Raw genomic sequence first — 17,229 nt, forward strand, 5'->3', positions numbered from 1 at the left:
TATTGCAATTTTTTTATGAGTAATTGCCATTTCATGCATGCCTATATGCGGGCTATACAGGGAACCAAAGATCATTTTCATGTGCTCACAAAGAATCATATTTGGTTTTGTTTCTTTTCTCTGTCTCTTTCTTTCCGGCAGGGAAATAGAAACTTAAGGGGAGCTGGCATGCTGCTAGCTGATTGGTTGCTGCTTTGACTTTCACTTTCCTTTCTTTCAGAGAGAAGCCAGGGATATTAGCAGAACCTTCTGTCTCCAAACTGTGGCTGCTCCATAAATCAGACAGAGCAGCTAATAACTACAATTAAGCCCGATCCAACTCTTAAAAACAGGTAAGTGACTTCCTGCCATCCAATGTTTCCTAACTGTGTGTGAAGAAAATGGCCTGTTTTCCTTTTATTGAAAAAAAGAGTTTCAGAATGAAATTGCTGCTAATGATCATATTTTTGTCTTTCATTTGTTTTGCTTCTTAATGAAAATTTCAAGCACAGGGAACTATAGAGAATAAATGACTGTAGTGTAATCTCAATATATTTGTGTCAGATTTTTATTTTGTCTTATTGCTTCAGTTGGATGTATTTTTTTCTGACTAATTCTTCCTTCAAGTGTGTTTAACCTGCAGTTAACCTGAACTTTTAAATTTCAGATATATAGATTTTTAAGTCCAGAATATATTTTTGTCTTTTTTATTTTTTCCATTTTTAATGTCAACCTTTCGATCTTATCTTTTAGTTATTTGAACAAACCAAGCATAGGTATTTAAAAATATGTGTGAGTAACTCCAATATCAGTATGGGTTTATTTCTATTTTCTGTTTGTTTTTTTGTCCTCTTGGTTTTCTATCATGTTGTTGTATTTGCTCTCCTGTGTTTATCATCAGTGTAAAGCATTGAATATTAAAAAAAAACATTGTTGAGATAGTTTGAAGATAGAAATGTTCTCTTCATCTAGGCAAGATTTATTTTGCATCTATCATGCAGCTAGAGGCACTGGTAATTTTCATTTATCTTAACCCACTCAGATTGAGGTCACAAGAAGTCTGTTTTCTTCCAATCCACCCACCCTCATTTCTTCCCTGTGGCTTTTCAGAATCTTAACCCACAGCCTGGGGAGAGTTGCCAAGCATCTTCCTTGCTTGTTGTGCCATATTTCCCTATCTCTATGAGTTTAGCAAACATTTTGGTTAATTTCTCAGCATCTCGGGTACTTCTAAAGTTGATAGATGCACCTGAGGGAAATGTACTCCCAAATGCCAACCTTACCTCTGTATTCACTTCTTTTCCAAATCTTAGCCAATAACATAATTCTTCACTGCTTTGTTAGCTCCCCAATGCTTTCAGATATATGTGTTTTGCAGTTTATCCCACATTTCTAGTTTTTTTTACTGAAAGAATTGGCATGATGGCTAATGGTCTATTCTGCCATGCTAGGACCTCCATATCTGTTAACACTTTTCATATTTCAGTTTCTTTCTTTGTGGGCTGTTTTCTGTATAAATTCCTCATTTCTATCTTTCAATTCATGGGTTGGCAAACTATGGCCTGTATGCCATAGTTTTTGTAAAGAAAGTTTTATTGGAACACAATCATGTCCATGTGTCTATATATTGTCTATGACTGCTTTTGCATTACATTAGCAAAGTTAAGTAATCCGGGAGAGACATAAAGCCTAAAATATTTACTATCCATCATTAAGAAAAAGTTTACTGATCCCTATTCTGACTCATTTTTAAAAAATATTCTTTATCTAATCTGTAGTTTTTCTACTGACTTAAAATAATTAAATTATTTTTAATTTCCAAATTATCTTTTTTCATATCTACCTATTATTGTTACATTTCTATTTCCTTATAATCCAAATAACATGTTTTAATTGGATCAGAGTAAAAAACAACTCACTGGAACTAGAAGCAGAAATCTGTACTTTAAATCACTACACTATACTTGTCTCTTAACCTATTATTTCTTTTTCTATTAGATACAAAACAATGGCAGTGACAACCAGATTGACATGGAATGAGGAAAAAAGTCTGCAAAAGCTGCTTGGAAATGTTTCCTTGAGTCTTCTTTATCAGTCTAGTGTCCATGGACGTAGCATGACAGATATGCTTGCTAGGTGCAGTTGTCAGGGATCCACTATAACAGTGATTTACTCTAGGGACAATATTTTTGGAGCCTTTTTACTTGAGCATTATCCAAAAATAGATCAAGATATTAGAAAGAAAAGTTCTTCCTTCTTTTTTTCATTGCAAAATAATAAAACTACTGCATTTTTAAATACATCACTGAAAATTACTGATGAAGAACTGGCATTTCAGTCCTCTAATCATGAGAAATGGTTCGCTTTAGTTCCAAAGAGATGCGACGTGTGGATACTTGATTCGTTAAGAACAGAATTAGGAATGACAGGTTATCATGCCATTTCATATAGGGAATGTGAAGTCTTTCGAGTTGAAGGTTTGTTGAATTACATAATCCTACATTCTCATTCTTGTCTTTGTGTTTGATAAGTCATAATTGATGTAGAAACAGAAATAAAAATGACAGGAACAAACAAATTTTATGTCACCACATTTCTCTTTCATAAACTTCAAAATGAAACCTGGGAAGCTGGAAAGTATAGGTGTAAGTTGAGAAGCTTAAGGGGTGAGATGGAGATGAAGGGAGGAAGGAGAGGAGGAAGAGGACAAAAGAGACCTCACTATCAGAGAAGGTCTATTTTTGACACCTGATCCCTTTTGGGTCAGTCCTAGGACCTCTAGGCGTAGTTATGTGAGAGTTTCCAGAGTGAATTAATGTGTTGAGAAAATAGTTTCCCCTCTTTTCCTCACTATGCTACCAACCCTAACACTTAACTGGCTAGCTCAGCCCTAGGTTATGCAAGCACACTTAGTGCCCTATTTAGAAGTTAGACTTGGCCACATTTAACCAGACTTTTAAAAGGGAAGTAAAGAGGATTAAAAAATTATTGTGCTATGTTTATTTCCTACAGGAATTGCAAATAAGGCCAACTATGTCAGCAGGATAACAGGAGCCACAGAGTAAGTTAGGTTCTTGGACTATCTATAACTTATTTCATTTAGATCAATTGTATAAATGGCATTGACAATGATATACTAAGATAAAAATCACTTGGAATGATAAAACTGAATTATAATGTTACTAATGTAATATGTTCAAGGCAATTTAGAACAGCAAAAACAAAACACTACCAACTGTGATACTTTAAAAATCCACCTGATGACAATTTGACTTCAGGTTTTACTAGGGACCTGTTATATTCAAAGTTTCCCAGACAGAGTCTAGATGACTATTTTAGATAATACCTCTGAATCCTTTCCTTGAGAATAAAGTTTTTTGGAGACCTTCAGTAAATTTTCAAAACAAAGCTTCCTTTCCCCAATTGATAGGTAAATACCTGCATTGTGTATGAATTATTTATTTATTTATTTTAGAAAATAGTGTAGTATATTCTTGTTATAAAACATTTGTAGGTTGTTGACATGTACTTACCAAATTTGCTCCTGATAATACATGAGAACATATAACTAAATAAACCATGCGTAATAAATCCAAGGCAAATTATATACAAAGAAGCAAAATAAGTAGAATATATTCATGTTGAAAGAATTAATATTGAAATAATGTTGAAAGAAAAGGCACTTTCTTATAACACCATGGCAAGGACAAAGCAAACAACCATTTTTCACCTTGCAATAAGTTTAACTACCCATCAACAACACTGCTCCGATGGCCATATCAAGAATGGCCATGCCATAGATAAGAAATGCTTTATGCAAATACGTTCACTAACCGGAAAAACAAATATTAATAGTTTCAAATGCAGGGTCATGTATAATTGTATTCTGGTGGGAGAGGCTGCCAGGAGCACATATTTTATTTTTATTTCTTCTTAATATAATATTATTACTGAAAATAAGAATTTGTTTCAGTGTTGTTGATATTTTCATTAGATTTATGTGGCTTAAGGCTAATAGTTTGACAGTGATTTAGTTGCTGGTTAGTTTTTAACTTTAGTCAGATATAGACTAATGCATTGTTTTCTTCAAGCACAAAGTACATAATCTTAGATCATTTCAAATCATATGATGTAGATGTTAATATAAAAATAATAACTAAGGAATTAAAACATACTTTTAAAATTGGAGTAAAGAAGCTTCAGAAGAATTGTGCTAATCTTTATGGAAGTTTGGCTGTTGTATTTAATGATTGCATTTTAACAGGTACAGAAATATGCTCCTAGCAGACGTCAGAGCCTACAAACCCTATGCGGACTTGGTTTCAGAAATTCGTATTCTTCTGCTGGGTCCAGTTGGGTCTGGAAAGTCCAGTTTTTTCAATTCAGTGAAGTCTATTTTCCAAGGCCATGTGACTCGCCAAGCCACAGTAGGGTCTGATGTCACCAGTATTACTGAAATGGTAAGTTATTTCAGGATTTCCTGAGAATTTTTATAGATTACAATTATTGGTTTGTTAATTTGCCATTTTCTCTCAGAACAGTAACTTCTTAATCTTCAAACAATTAAGTGCTAAATCAAATGTAAAAGAGGAGTAAAAATTGAATGAGAATTGCCTCCATGGAGTTATCATACAGACAGCCTTTCCATTTTTATGGATACAGGAAGTAGTTATATGAAGAACGGTTTTTAGTACTTGAAAAAAAAACACCACAATTTTAAAAACTTTGTGGAAATCTTCATTCTTTATATTTGATGTATTTTTTTTACTCATGTCCCATATGGTTTTATCTGGATTGAAATGATTTCCTTTCTATAATAAAATAATGAGAATTATTTTACTATACTATAATAATTTTCCATCATGTAGACCATTCTATAAGAAATGTTAATGAACAGCAAAATTGGTATTCGCTTGGGGTGGGGTTGAACCTTCACAGGATAAATCTGTAAAAGCTCCTACAAACATTATCTTATTGGTAAACAAATATATTTAAGGAAATAAGTACTAATACTATTTTTAAACTGTTAATCTAAAGATTTATAAATTATGATGCAATATGAATCTAGAAACTGCCATTCTATGCTTGTCAAAATGTTATCATACAAACAAAAAATAATGAAAAAATGGAAAATTTCATAATCAAGCTATGTTTATCTGTAATTGCTACAACCTAATATTGTTCTTAGTACTATGCTGTATATCGTCTGTGCAAAATTTAGCATAAAACAGTAATGGTTCATTTTAGTCTTGTGTCTCATTCAATAACTAAAAGCATTTTTTTAGGACTTTCAAAAATCACATCTTGTTTTTGATGTTGTCCAGATACTATCCACTTGAGTGGCTTTATTTTAATGTTTCAACCTAGTCTTAGAAGCCAAGGCAAGATGCTACAATGGCAATTCAATACGTTCATCATTGATTGAAATATTTCTATTTGCTAAATATTGTGCTGGCAATGGTGACCTAAATACAAATAATACTTGGTCCCTTTGCTAAGGGATCTCAGAGACCCATGTAAGTAATAAACAAATAAATGCCATTCAGTTTAATAGATGCTGTAATAGAGGTACTCAATCAGGATAGAATTTCTCTCCCTTCTCTTTCTGTTGAAAATTCCAAAGGCATTGCTTTAAGATAAAATGTAGATCCTGAACTCTAAATGAAATGCAGATACTATGTAAACTGAAGAAATATAGGACAGAATATTTGTGAGGGAAGCAGAATATTTTGTTGTTCAGAGACCCTTCTTTTTGAAGAATTGAAGTTGCCAATAAAATCAAGGAAACAAATTAATAGTCAATGAAACCATGAATGAGTATACTGACCTTAAAATATAAATGTATTTAAGTATGTAGCTCGAATGCTTTGTGTAATTTCTTTCATATTGAGGCAGTCCCATTCATTTAGATAAAAATCTCCAATGGGATCACTCTTAGGCATTTTATGGACCAGTGGGAGTTTTTGACTCCATCACAGATTCCAGTAGGTCATAGAGGGGTTTTAAACTTCCTGGTTTGGAATGGGAAAATTGATTAAAGTGTCCTCTGGTTTCTTAAGGTAGCGCGTCTCCAAATGAGGTTTGTGGAACCCTGGGGATCTCTGAGACCCTTTTAGGGGATCTGTGAGTTCAAAGCTCTTTTTATAATAAAACTAAGATGCTTTTTGCCTTTTCTAGTGGACTGACATTTGACCTGATCATACAAATTTAGTTTTGTCTATCGACACCTTAGTACTAATCAAGCAATTGCACAAAACACTACTAGTGGTCACTATATTCTTCCCTACCACTGAGCTTGCAGTAAACACAAACAAAATGCCAGTTTCACATAAGAATAAAATTTTCCTAATTGAATCAGTAACAATTACTGATTTTATTTAAACTTAACTTTTAAGTACACATCATCGCCATATTTCATGTGATGAAATGGTAAGTGTATATAAAGTGCTTCTAATGCAGATCAAAGCATGGTGGTTGTTGAGCAAAGGCACTGATGTGATTGCATTGTGAGCTGGACTTTTCTCAAGTAACATAATTTTAAATGAAAATACAACTGACAGACTTGCTTATTCAAACTTGGATATTTGGTAGACATTTTTTTTTGGAAATGTACAAAGTAAACCGATCACCCCAACAAAAACAACCAGCATTGCACGTTGCTAATGATAATATTAACATTTGAGCTGTTAAGAAAATATAATAACTTTAAGAAACTTGTATGTACCACTCTGAGCTTGATAGCTTTCCAATACTTATCTGATGAGATTAATGGTAGTATTAACAAATATTATGGTTTAATATGATACAATAAAATGTGCCACTATTTAGAAGATTAGATAAGCCAGTGAACCAATATTTTCAAATAGGCAATGCATCAGGTTACAAAATCATGTGTGGATAAAAGATATATTCAAAGTATAAGATATACAATGAATTTAATGTAACAGTATGAAAATGTCATAGATTCCACGTTGCAGCCAGCCTTTTGGAAATTATCACTGTTGAGCTTTGATGTATTATTAATGAGGAATATCTACAATTCTCTGAAAGCTGTTAAATACTTTCTCCGTTTCCTACTACATTTATGTGTGTGAAGCCAGATTTGCTTTATGTGAGTATACTTTGACTAAAAGGATATATCATAACAGATTGAATGCAGTGGCAGATTTGAGAATCCAGCTATCTTCTATTAATCCAGGCATTAAAGAGAATGGCAAAAGTAAATCAATCCCCCTTTTTCTATAATGTTTTTGGAAAGTAATTTTGTTTTTTTCATGGAAATCTTATTTAGCTTAACATGTAATAGATTCATAATTGCATTTTAAAATGACAAACATTTAAAATTATTTCAGTTTTAATTTCCAGTATGTTAAATATCAATAGAGATAACCCATATCTCTGGGATCATCAATAATTTTTAAGAGTCTAAGGTGATACTAAGACCAAAATGTTTGAGGACAACAGTGTCAAAATATTGATCTCCGGTCTTCCTATTGTCATGTCTTGAATGCTAGTTGAAGAATGCAAGTTTACACTTGACATATATATATTTTTTACAGTACAGAATATATTCTATTAAAGATGGAAAAGAGGGCAAATCTCTGCCATTTATGCTATGTGATTCCATGGGGCTAGATGAGAAAGACGGAGTAGGATTGTGTATGGGTGACATACCCCATATCTTAAAAGGCTGCATGCCAGACAGATATCAGGTAAGAACTCTTTAATCTCCAAAACATTTCAAATAACTTGTATTATGCTTTTTGTTGAATTTTTACTCCATAAAGTAGGTTCAACTATCATACTGTGGTTTCAACATCAAGCAACACTACTGTGCTTTAAATGAGTTAAGTACTCTTGTAAGTATAGTAGAGTAGTAACAGCTCTTCTCCTCTATAGCATTAATACAGCCAAAAAGCAGGATTCTACTCATACAGTTTCCAGGAAAAGGTCGGGAGGAGGTTGTGTTTATATCACTCTTTACTATGATGTAAAATAATAGAGAAGTAGTAATTCAATCTCTTACACTTTTTTGATCACTTAGACAAAACATTGGAACATTTTTTGTTGAAGTGTGATGTTATACTATAAATACTTAGGCTTCATTACTTAAATACTATTTACATACCTAGATCCAAGGGTTGGCTCTCCCACTAATTAGATGTGTACTCGTATTCATAGGAAAGTCATATCTCACAGGGTTGCTGAGAAGATTAAATGAGGTGATGTATTCTAAATTCTCAAAAAGTTAACCATTATTATCACCTTTCTTTTAGATACTGAGTGAAATATAGTCAACTTCAATTTCTAAACAGTAACTTTCTTTGCCTCTCAATTGTCCTTGATTGGAAACCTTAACTATGTACTAATTTATTTAAAGATCATTTATTAAAAACATAATTTGTGTCAGACAGTACGCTAGTTACTAGAAACACACAGTTGAACAAGAACATAATTCTTATTCTCACAGAGCTGACAATTTAAAAAGACATGAAGATACAGGGAGGAGGAACAAAGCAGAAAGATGGGAGAAATCATGGGCATACTAATATCTTCATTTTTCACAGCAGAGAGTCAATCAATTCAGCCCAACACTGAAACATATAGTTAAAAAAAATAATGAATCCAGTCTTTTGCTATGTTTTGTAATCTATTTTCCTAATCCTAAAAAGATTATTGTCTTATAGCAAGACAATATTAACTTGAAATTTGGTATTTCTTCTGTTTTACTTTAGTTTCTTTTTCTTTTGTAAAATTAAAAGAAATTATAGTATTCTAGTTTAAATGACATTTTCAATATATTTTTCTCTCTCCTTTTCTCTCTATCCATTTGTTCATCTATGTATGCAAAATGCTTAGAGAGGAGTCTTAAATGATGTGTAACAATGGTAATGGCAGCTTTTTCTGGAGACTGGGATTTTAAGTTAACTTCAAAAAAAAGGCTGTATTTTCCTAAAATATTACCATTATGGATAATGTAAATTATGGATAATTATAATTTTTACCAAAGCAATGAAGTGGTTTTTATCTAAAACAAAACAAAACAAAACAACACCAACATGACGGTGCTATGTTCAAAGTGGAGAGAAAGTATAGGAGGGATACCACTGATTAATCTGAGGAAGGAGTAGCTGGGAGGAGGGAAAATTTCGGGTTGGACGTTAGTGGTGCTAGTGTTTGAAGCATGAATTGTGTCTCAAAGAATTGAGCAGAGATTGTCTAAATGTTACCTTATGTTTCTATGACAGTTTAATCCCAAACAACCAATTACACCCAGACATCCTGACTTCATCATCTCTCCATCACTGAAGGACAGGATTCACTGTGTGGCTTATGTCTTAGATATCAACTCTATCAATGATCTGTCCTCTAAAATGGTGGCAAATTTCAAACAAGTTAAGAAAGAAGTATTAAACTGTGGTGAGTCTCACTCATCTAATTTTTTTTATCTTGAAATAATTAGAGCTTCATAGGAAGTCGCAAAGAGTACTGAAAGGTCCCAATATACCCTTCATCCAATTTCCTAAGCCCTGGGTTGGTTGGTGGAAACAGCAGGCAGAGAGCATAGGCTGACTGAATGAAAAGCCCTACATCCTAGTTTTCAGTCCTTCAAGACTAGAATGGCCATAATTTTTTGTCATGTATAATTTTTCTATGGCTTGATAGGGGAGTCACCGCCCCACATTATGTGACTAGACCAGGAAAATCAAAACCAGGAAATTGACACTGTTATAATTTGTGTGTATGGCTTTGTCATTTTATCACATGTGTAGATTCATGTAACCATCACTATAATCAAGATACAGAACTATTCCATCACCACAAAAATCTCCCTATGGTACCTCTAATTTCCCACCAACCCTAATTCTTGGCAACTGCTAATCTCTTCTCTATCTCTGTAATTTTGTCATTTTAAGGATGTTATATAAATGGAATCACATAGTATGTCACCTTTTGACAATGGGTTTTTTCACTAAGACTCATATTTTGTGAGGTCTATTGAAGTTGTACCTATTGTTCATTCCTTTTTATTGTTTAGTAATATTGCTTGGTATAGATATACTACAGTTTGTTTAACCATTCTCTATCAAAGGACATTTTGATTGCTTTTTGTTTCTGGCCATTGAAAATAAAGCTCCTATGAACATTAGTGTGTACAGGTTTTTGTGTAGACATTAGTTTTCATTCATCTGGGATAATTCCTCAGCAGTGTGATTGCTGGGTCTTACGGTAAGTATATGTGTAATTATTTTTAAGAAATCACTGAACTACTCTTTAGAACAACTGGATATTTTATATTCCTATAAGCATTATATGAGAGATTCAGTTTCTCTGCATTCTTGGTAGTATTTGGCATTGGTGCTATATATAAACATTTTAACTCTTTTAATAGGTTTGTAGAGATTGCTCATCGTGGTCTTAATTTACATTGCCCTAATGTCTAATTACATTGAACATCTTTTCATGTGCTTATTTGCTTCTGTATATCTTCTTCAGTGAAACAGTCCACATATTTGGTCTGTTTTCTGATTAGGCTGTTTTTTGGTTTTTTTTTCCTGTTGAGTTTGAAGAGATATAAAAATTCTGGATTTGAGTCAGTTGTCTGATACATTACTTGCCAATGGTTTCTTCCAGTGCATAGTTGTCTTTTCATTGTTTTAACTGAGGTTTTCACAAAACAAAAATTTTAAAATTTTGGCAAACTCCAGTTTACCATTTTTTTCTTTTAAGGATCATGCTTTTCATTTTGTGCCTAAAAACTCTTCAACGATCTTTAGATTCCCCCAAATTTTTCTGTTTTCTTTTAAAAGTTTTATAGTCTTATGCTTTACATTTGGATTATTACCCATTTTTAATTAACTTTTATATAAGATGTGAGGTTTATTTTATTATACTATTTTTGTTTATGGACATCCAATTGCTCCAGAACCATTTGTTGAAAAGACTATCATTTCTCCATTGAATTGCTTTTAGTCCATTGTCGAATATCAGTTGTCCTTATTTGTGTGCATCTGTTTCTGGGTTCGCTATTCTGTTTCATTGATCTATGTGTTTATTCTTTCACCAACACTACACAGTCTGTTATTGTAACTATATAATAATATAGTAGGCCATAAATTGGATAAAAGTGATTCCTCATACTTCATTCTTATTTGTCAAAATTGTTTAAGTTCCTTTGCATTTCCATGGGAATTTTAGAATTACTTTGTTTATTTCTATAAAAAATCTCGATGGAATATTGATAACAATTACATTAAACCTGTATATCAATTTTGGGAGAATTGACATTTTTCTGTTGAAACTTCCAATCCATGCGCATAGTCTGTCTCTATTTATTTAGATCTTTGATTTCTTTCATCAGTGCTCTGAGGTTTTCAACATCCAAATCCTCTATGTTTTTTAATTAGATCAACATCTAACTATTTAATTTTTTTGAATGCATTTATGGCATTATTTGTAATTTTGGTTTTCACATGCGATAGAATTTTGTATATAGATCTTGTTTCCTGTGACCTTGCTGGATTCTTATTAGTTCTAGAAAATTTTTTTTGTTGATTCCTTGGGATTTTCATGCCATCTCAAATAGGCACAATTTTATTTATTTTTTTCTAATGCATATGACCTTTATTTTCTTTTCTTGTCTTATTGCCCTGGTTAGGACTTCTAATACTGTGTTGAAAAATAGTGATGAGAGCAGACACCCTTGTCTTATTTCTGATCTTAGTTGGAAAGTATTCAATGTTTCACCATTGTGATGTCAGCTATGTTTATATATATATATATATAAAATATATATATATAATATGTATGTATATATATAAATATTATATATATATATACACACACACATTTTATATATATATATAATATGTATACATTTTATATACATATAAAATGTATTATTTATCAAATTGGGGAAGTTCTTTATTTTTAGTTCTCTGTGAGTTCTTTATTTCTTTTTTTTTTATCATGAATAGGTGCTAAATTTTGTTAAATAGTTTTTTCCATAGATTGATATAATAATGGGATTCACCCCCCATCTAGCCTGTTAATATAGTGGATTACATTGACTGATTTTGAATCTTGAGTCAACCTTGTCTCCTTAGAAGAAAAACCATGTATTCATAGTGTACAATTATTTTATATATTGATGAATCTTATTCGATAATTTATTAATAATTTTTGCATCTATATTAATGAGAGATATTGGTCTGTAGTTTTAATTCTTTGTCAGGTTTTGGTATCAGGGTAATACCTCATAAAATGAGTTGGGAAGTGTCCTTCTATTTTCTGGAAGAAATTGTGTTGGATTGGTGTTAATTTCTCTTTAAATGTTTGGTAGCATTCTCTAATGAAACCATCTGGGCCTGGAGATTTCTTTTTCAGGAAATTTTAAAACAAGGAATTCAATTTTAAAATAGTTGTAAATCTATTATAATAAAATGATCTATTTCACATTAGGTGAGTTGTGGTAGTTTGTAGTTTTAATCTATTTTATATAAGTTGTCAAATTTATGTGTGTAGAATTGTTCATAGCATTATTCTTTGTACGTCTGTGGGGTCTGTAGGTATATCCTTGTCCTTCCTGGTTATGGTGATTTGTGTCTTCTCTTTTAATTTTAGTTTTTTTTGTCAACCTCCAGAAAGAGGTTTGTCAATTTTATTGATCTTTTCAAGGAACCATGTTTTTGTTTCATTGATATTTTAATTTTGGTTTGTTTGTTTTCAATTTATTTATTGATTTCTGCTCTTTGTGATTTCTTTCATCCTCTTGATTTGGGTATAATTTGCTCTTCTTTTTTTCTAGTTTCTTGAAGTAGGAACTTAGATGATTGACTTTGGCCTTTTCCTCTTTTCAGTTATAAATATTGAGTGCTACATATTTCCTTGTCAGCACTGCTTTAGTTATGTCCCACAAATGTTGATATATTTTCATTATCATCCAATTTAATATATATTTTTATTTTTCTTGAGACTTCCTCTTGACTTATGAATTATTTAAAGTACATTGTTTAGCTTTCAAATTTTTGGAGTTTCTCCTGTTACCATCCTGTTACTGACTCCTAGATTGGTTCCACTGTGGTCAAAAGACATACTCTGTCTGGTTTAAATTCTTTAAAATTGTTTGAAGTTTGATTTATGGTTCAAGATATAATATATCTTGATAAATGTTACATGTGTGCTTGAAAATAATGTGTGTGCTGCTGATATTTGGGGGAATGTTCTGCAAATGTCAATTAGATTAGATTTTTCTTGGTTTATGGTATGACAAGTTATTCCTGATTATATCTTGGATATTTTGGGTATTATAGTATGTAACTCTGGATCTTATTTAAATGTTGTGTTTTAGCACAGCTCTTCTGACACGGTGCTGACAGGAGTGTAAGTACAGGTTCCCCACTAGGCTTTGTTTGATACCTTTTGCGGGGCAGGGGAGAGCACTTTGTTATTGAGGGGGCTAGGAGTCTCCTTAGGCTTGGTGGATGATGGTTATAATTTCAGTTTCTCACTTGGCCCCCTCTGTCACTTGTAGAGAGGGAGAGGTCCACCTTATTATTGCATTTGGGTAGAAGTCTGGGATTCCTAAGTATCCTCCACTAACACCATAAAGGGGGACCTAGCACACCGCAAGTATAAAAGCCATTGCTCCCTCCTTGCTCTTCCTCTATGATACTACCCTGGTAGGGGATAGTACTTGGAAAAGGGAAGAAATGCGTCCTGTGGGTGGGACTGAGGTTATTTCTGTGGTGTTTGACTGAGATAGTATAGCTATTGTCCGAAAGTTTTCTGTCTTGCGAGGCTGTGCCTTTCCTCGTGCTTTGCCTAGAGAGAACAGATTTCCTTTCTCTTCCCTTCCCTTGCCTTTCCTTCCCTTCCCGTCCCTTCTTTTCCTTTCCCTACTTTTCTTTTCTTTGCAACTTCAACTATCATTTACTAGTTGTAGGCTTCTCCAGCAGCTAATATGGGATATATGAAATAGAAGGAAAACTTAGAGAACTTACCACCACATTGTTCCTTGGGTTCTAAGGTCCCTAGCAAGACTGCCTTCTTTTCCTTACCTTTCAGTTTTTACATTTGATTTATATATAATGTCCAGTGTTTTTTAGCTGTACTTAGCAGGAAGAATAGTATATCTCCTCTATTTGGTCCTGAACTGGATGGAAGTTCTCCTACTAAGCTTCCAAAAAGTTTTAGTATAAAGACATCTTTGGGCATTTATACTCTAGAGCCTCATTGTTTAGTATATCAATAGAACAATCACTTATATTAAAGTTCTGAAAAACAGCATGTATATTTTAAAGTATAGAGCATAGTCTTAGTGGCTAAGTAAACCTGGATTTTTTAATAGTCATAACTTTTGATGTTCAAAAAGTTAACTTAAGTGCACTGAATTTTAGTCTCCTCTTCTATAAAATGGGCACAATAAATTCTTTATCTAAAGATGGTAATAAACATTATATATGCTCAATGTAAGAACATAAACAAATATAAGCATTTAACAGCTCTAAAATTATGGTGAATTTGGGCTAAGACTGGGTTTCAGAAGTACTCAGATTTGAAATGAGTTTTTTAAGGACATACAACTGCATACCATGCTAGGTGACAATGCTTAAAACATCTAATTGTGTTGATTTTAGCACTTCTAAGAAAATACTGCCTTAATTTGGAAAGAGAAGAATTGCATTGTAACAGAAGTTGGGAAAAAAATTATATGTGTCAATTGAGTCCTGCCCTCTACAGGAGGAGGCCAGGTTGTATTAATAATTGGCCAGCTTTGCTAGTTACTCATCTGGGACTTGAATAGAGAGAAGACAGTAAAGGCAATCATTGAGTAATAGAAATCACAAACACAAGACTTAAGTAAGGAGGAAATTCTAAAAACTCTGGTATAGGAGTTTCAGGGGCATCTTGGACATCTCAATTTTATAATATTTTTTTTCCTAGGGAAGCAGTTGTTGGTAAAGCAGAACTTTGATTAGGTTAGAAGCCCAGTGTGATTTACTCATTTCATCTCTGTGGTTTGAGGGAGAAGCCAAGAGGTCCTTAGAAGTGTGAAAACAGTGCACTTTGCTTTTATAAATGCTCACACACAACGTTCACTTTCTTTCTTCGGGCTCTTTTTCATTCATAAGATCCAGCAACCACCTTTTCCCCACCTGGCCACTTTAAAATATGCTATTTGAAGGGAATAGTAGATGATTACAACTTAGTGTGCATTTAGTTGCATTTAGAAATGATCGCTCATGTTGGAAGAAAAAGATAATTTTTCCGGAGAGAAGGACTTCATGTACCATATTGAGATGTATTGGGGATATTTCATTCTCCAAATCTTAAAACCATCCTACAAAGTACTGCTTTTGTACATATTTATTTACCTTGTTGACACAATGCTGATTGCGATATAAAATAACTGATTTATCTACTTGATACAGGTATAGCACAAGTAGTCTTGCTTACTAAAGTGAAAAATTACCATGATGTTCTTCAAGACAACTTTTTAAACATGAAAAAATCTATGACTTCTCAAAGCCAGGTAAAGAATACTGTTTGTAAACCAGTTATTATTGAAATAGTGCTATATTGTGTGTGTGTGTGTGTTTGTGTGTGTGCGTGCGCGACACTCACACTACATATTCATAGGTAAATAAAAAATGGATCAATTGCCTGGTTAACTCAAGTTTATACCCTATTTTAAAACTAATTATCTGAATTATAATTATATTCTGAAGATAATTTATCAAGCCATTGTTTTTTTTGGTTTCTTTCTTGAATTGTACTTAAATTCAGTCAAATTTCAGATATAAAACATATTTATTAAATTAATTTTTCCACAGGTAATCAATGTCCACAAAATGCTAAGCATTCCCATTTCTAATATCTTGATGGTTGAAAATTATGTTTCAGTGTGGGAGCCGGACCCTGTAAAAGACATTCTGATCCTCTCTGTGCTGAGGCAGATGTTACGAGCTGCAGATAATTCTTTAGAGGACTTGCCTCTTGAGGAAACAGGTAATCTAGCCTCTTTCTGCTCCTCTCATTAAGCACTGGTGCTTTTTGAAAAACCCTAAGCTGTACCTCAGTTGGATAGCTAATGCCCATCTGCCTGCTCTAGTGCTAACAGCCATGTTAGGATATGTATTTTGTTTCTACTGTTTTTTGTTTTGTTTCCAGGTGAAATTTTGGGATGATCCAAGCTCTGCATGTGAGATCAGTTGCGATTCTGCCAGTTGGCCCAAACCTGAAACAGCATGCCTCAATTAGAGCCAATCTCTGCTGACAACCTCCTTGAGACTATGCTTTCATTCACGTTTTACTTTCAGTCCCTGAGAGCATCTAACTGACGGTTAATTCTAGGATCAGTCATACCTCCAGCCCAAGGCCAATCCTGAGCAGTGGTGGGCTAAGATGTGCCCTACCGCAAACCACCCTTCATATTTCTGCACAATTTACAATTTAATTTCTGTGGCACCTTCCTAAACCTCCCCAGCAAAATTAACTATTTTCTTATCCAGTAATCTATAGCATTTTATTTAAAACTCTAATATGAGTAGAAATCATATTGAATAAAAATTATAAAATGATTACATAAATATCTGCTTCCCTATATAGCCTGAATTCTTCAAGAAGTCAGGTTTGGATTTTACTTACCTTTGTATTCACAGAACTTAACAGTGTCTGGCAGGGAGCAAGCATACCTGACATTCGGCATTCCTCCCAACCTCCCCAGAGGAATAATATGTACTTAAAAATTTTATCCTTATAAAAGGGAAGACTGGAAAAGAATGGAATGCTGGAGAGAAGAAATGGAAATAAAGGGGGGAGAATGTTTCACTTATCTCTGCATAAAAGTATGAATTTAAGTTAATTAAAAAGAGCAAATATTTCTTAAGGACTTAGATCTTATTTCTGTAAAAAAAATAAATTTTATTCCTCTAATAAACTCATGCCTGATTTTCATTAATTGAATTCCAAACCATCCTAGCCAGATCTCCAAAGCAGAGTGATCAAATCAAATTACTAGTACAAGTCAATATGAAGTCTGTCTTATACAAATGCTCCCAAATGATTCCAACATTTTCTGGACAGCTGCAGAAGTAAGGACTCTTACTATAGAAAAAAGGAATTCCAGAAGATAGGTTTCAGATTTTCCCCCCAAAACCTTCTTAACTCTCTTACCCAAATTTCTTAGACTTTTTTCAAATGAATATACTTTGGTTCAATAGTTATCTATATTAAAGCAATCTAATT

The 17,229-nt window shown here is 33.0% G+C and overlaps 1 protein-coding gene across 2 annotated transcripts; it reads left to right on the forward strand.

Moving 5' to 3' along the window:
- The first annotated feature begins 217 nt into the window (after positions 1 to 217).
- IFI44L (interferon induced protein 44 like) lies at positions 218 to 16,921 on the forward strand. Of its 2 annotated transcripts, none has more exons than XR_012497291.2 (9): positions 218 to 332; positions 1,978 to 2,456; positions 2,992 to 3,040; positions 4,244 to 4,439; positions 7,539 to 7,691; positions 9,228 to 9,399; positions 15,414 to 15,514; positions 15,886 to 15,990; positions 16,153 to 16,291. XR_012497291.2 is itself a non-coding variant. In XM_019743357.3 (9 exons), the coding sequence occupies exons 2-9, from the start codon at positions 1,988 to 1,990 to the stop codon at positions 16,167 to 16,169; spliced, it is 1,332 nt and encodes a 443-aa protein (XP_019598916.3). In that variant the 5' UTR covers positions 218 to 332; positions 1,978 to 1,987; the 3' UTR covers positions 16,170 to 16,921. The 2 variants fall into 2 exon arrangements, 1 of the variants encoding a protein (XP_019598916.3); XM_019743357.3 differs by having other exon boundaries at positions 15,816 to 15,990; positions 16,153 to 16,921.
- Positions 16,922 to 17,229: the final 308 nt, after the last annotated feature.

This window comes from Rhinolophus sinicus, chromosome 14, assembly GCF_057876585.1.
Source record: "Rhinolophus sinicus isolate RSI-liver-muscle chromosome 14, RSI-T2T, whole genome shotgun sequence".
NCBI classification, from domain to species: domain Eukaryota; kingdom Metazoa; phylum Chordata; class Mammalia; order Chiroptera; family Rhinolophidae; genus Rhinolophus; species Rhinolophus sinicus.

What these genes read in the sequence shown, in the direction of transcription:
- IFI44L (XM_019743357.3), top strand. Translation starts at nt 1,988, where the DNA reads ATGGCAGTGACAACCAGATTGACATGGAATGAGGAAAAAAGTCTGCAA. An exon ending in TGAAGTCTTTCGAGTTGAAG is followed by an intron (nt 2,457 to 2,991) that starts GTTTGTTGAATT and finishes TATTTCCTACAG; the next exon opens with GAATTGCAAATAAGGCCAAC. An exon ending in GCATGCCAGACAGATATCAG is followed by an intron (nt 7,692 to 9,227) that starts GTAAGAACTCTT and finishes TTTCTATGACAG; the next exon opens with TTTAATCCCAAACAACCAAT.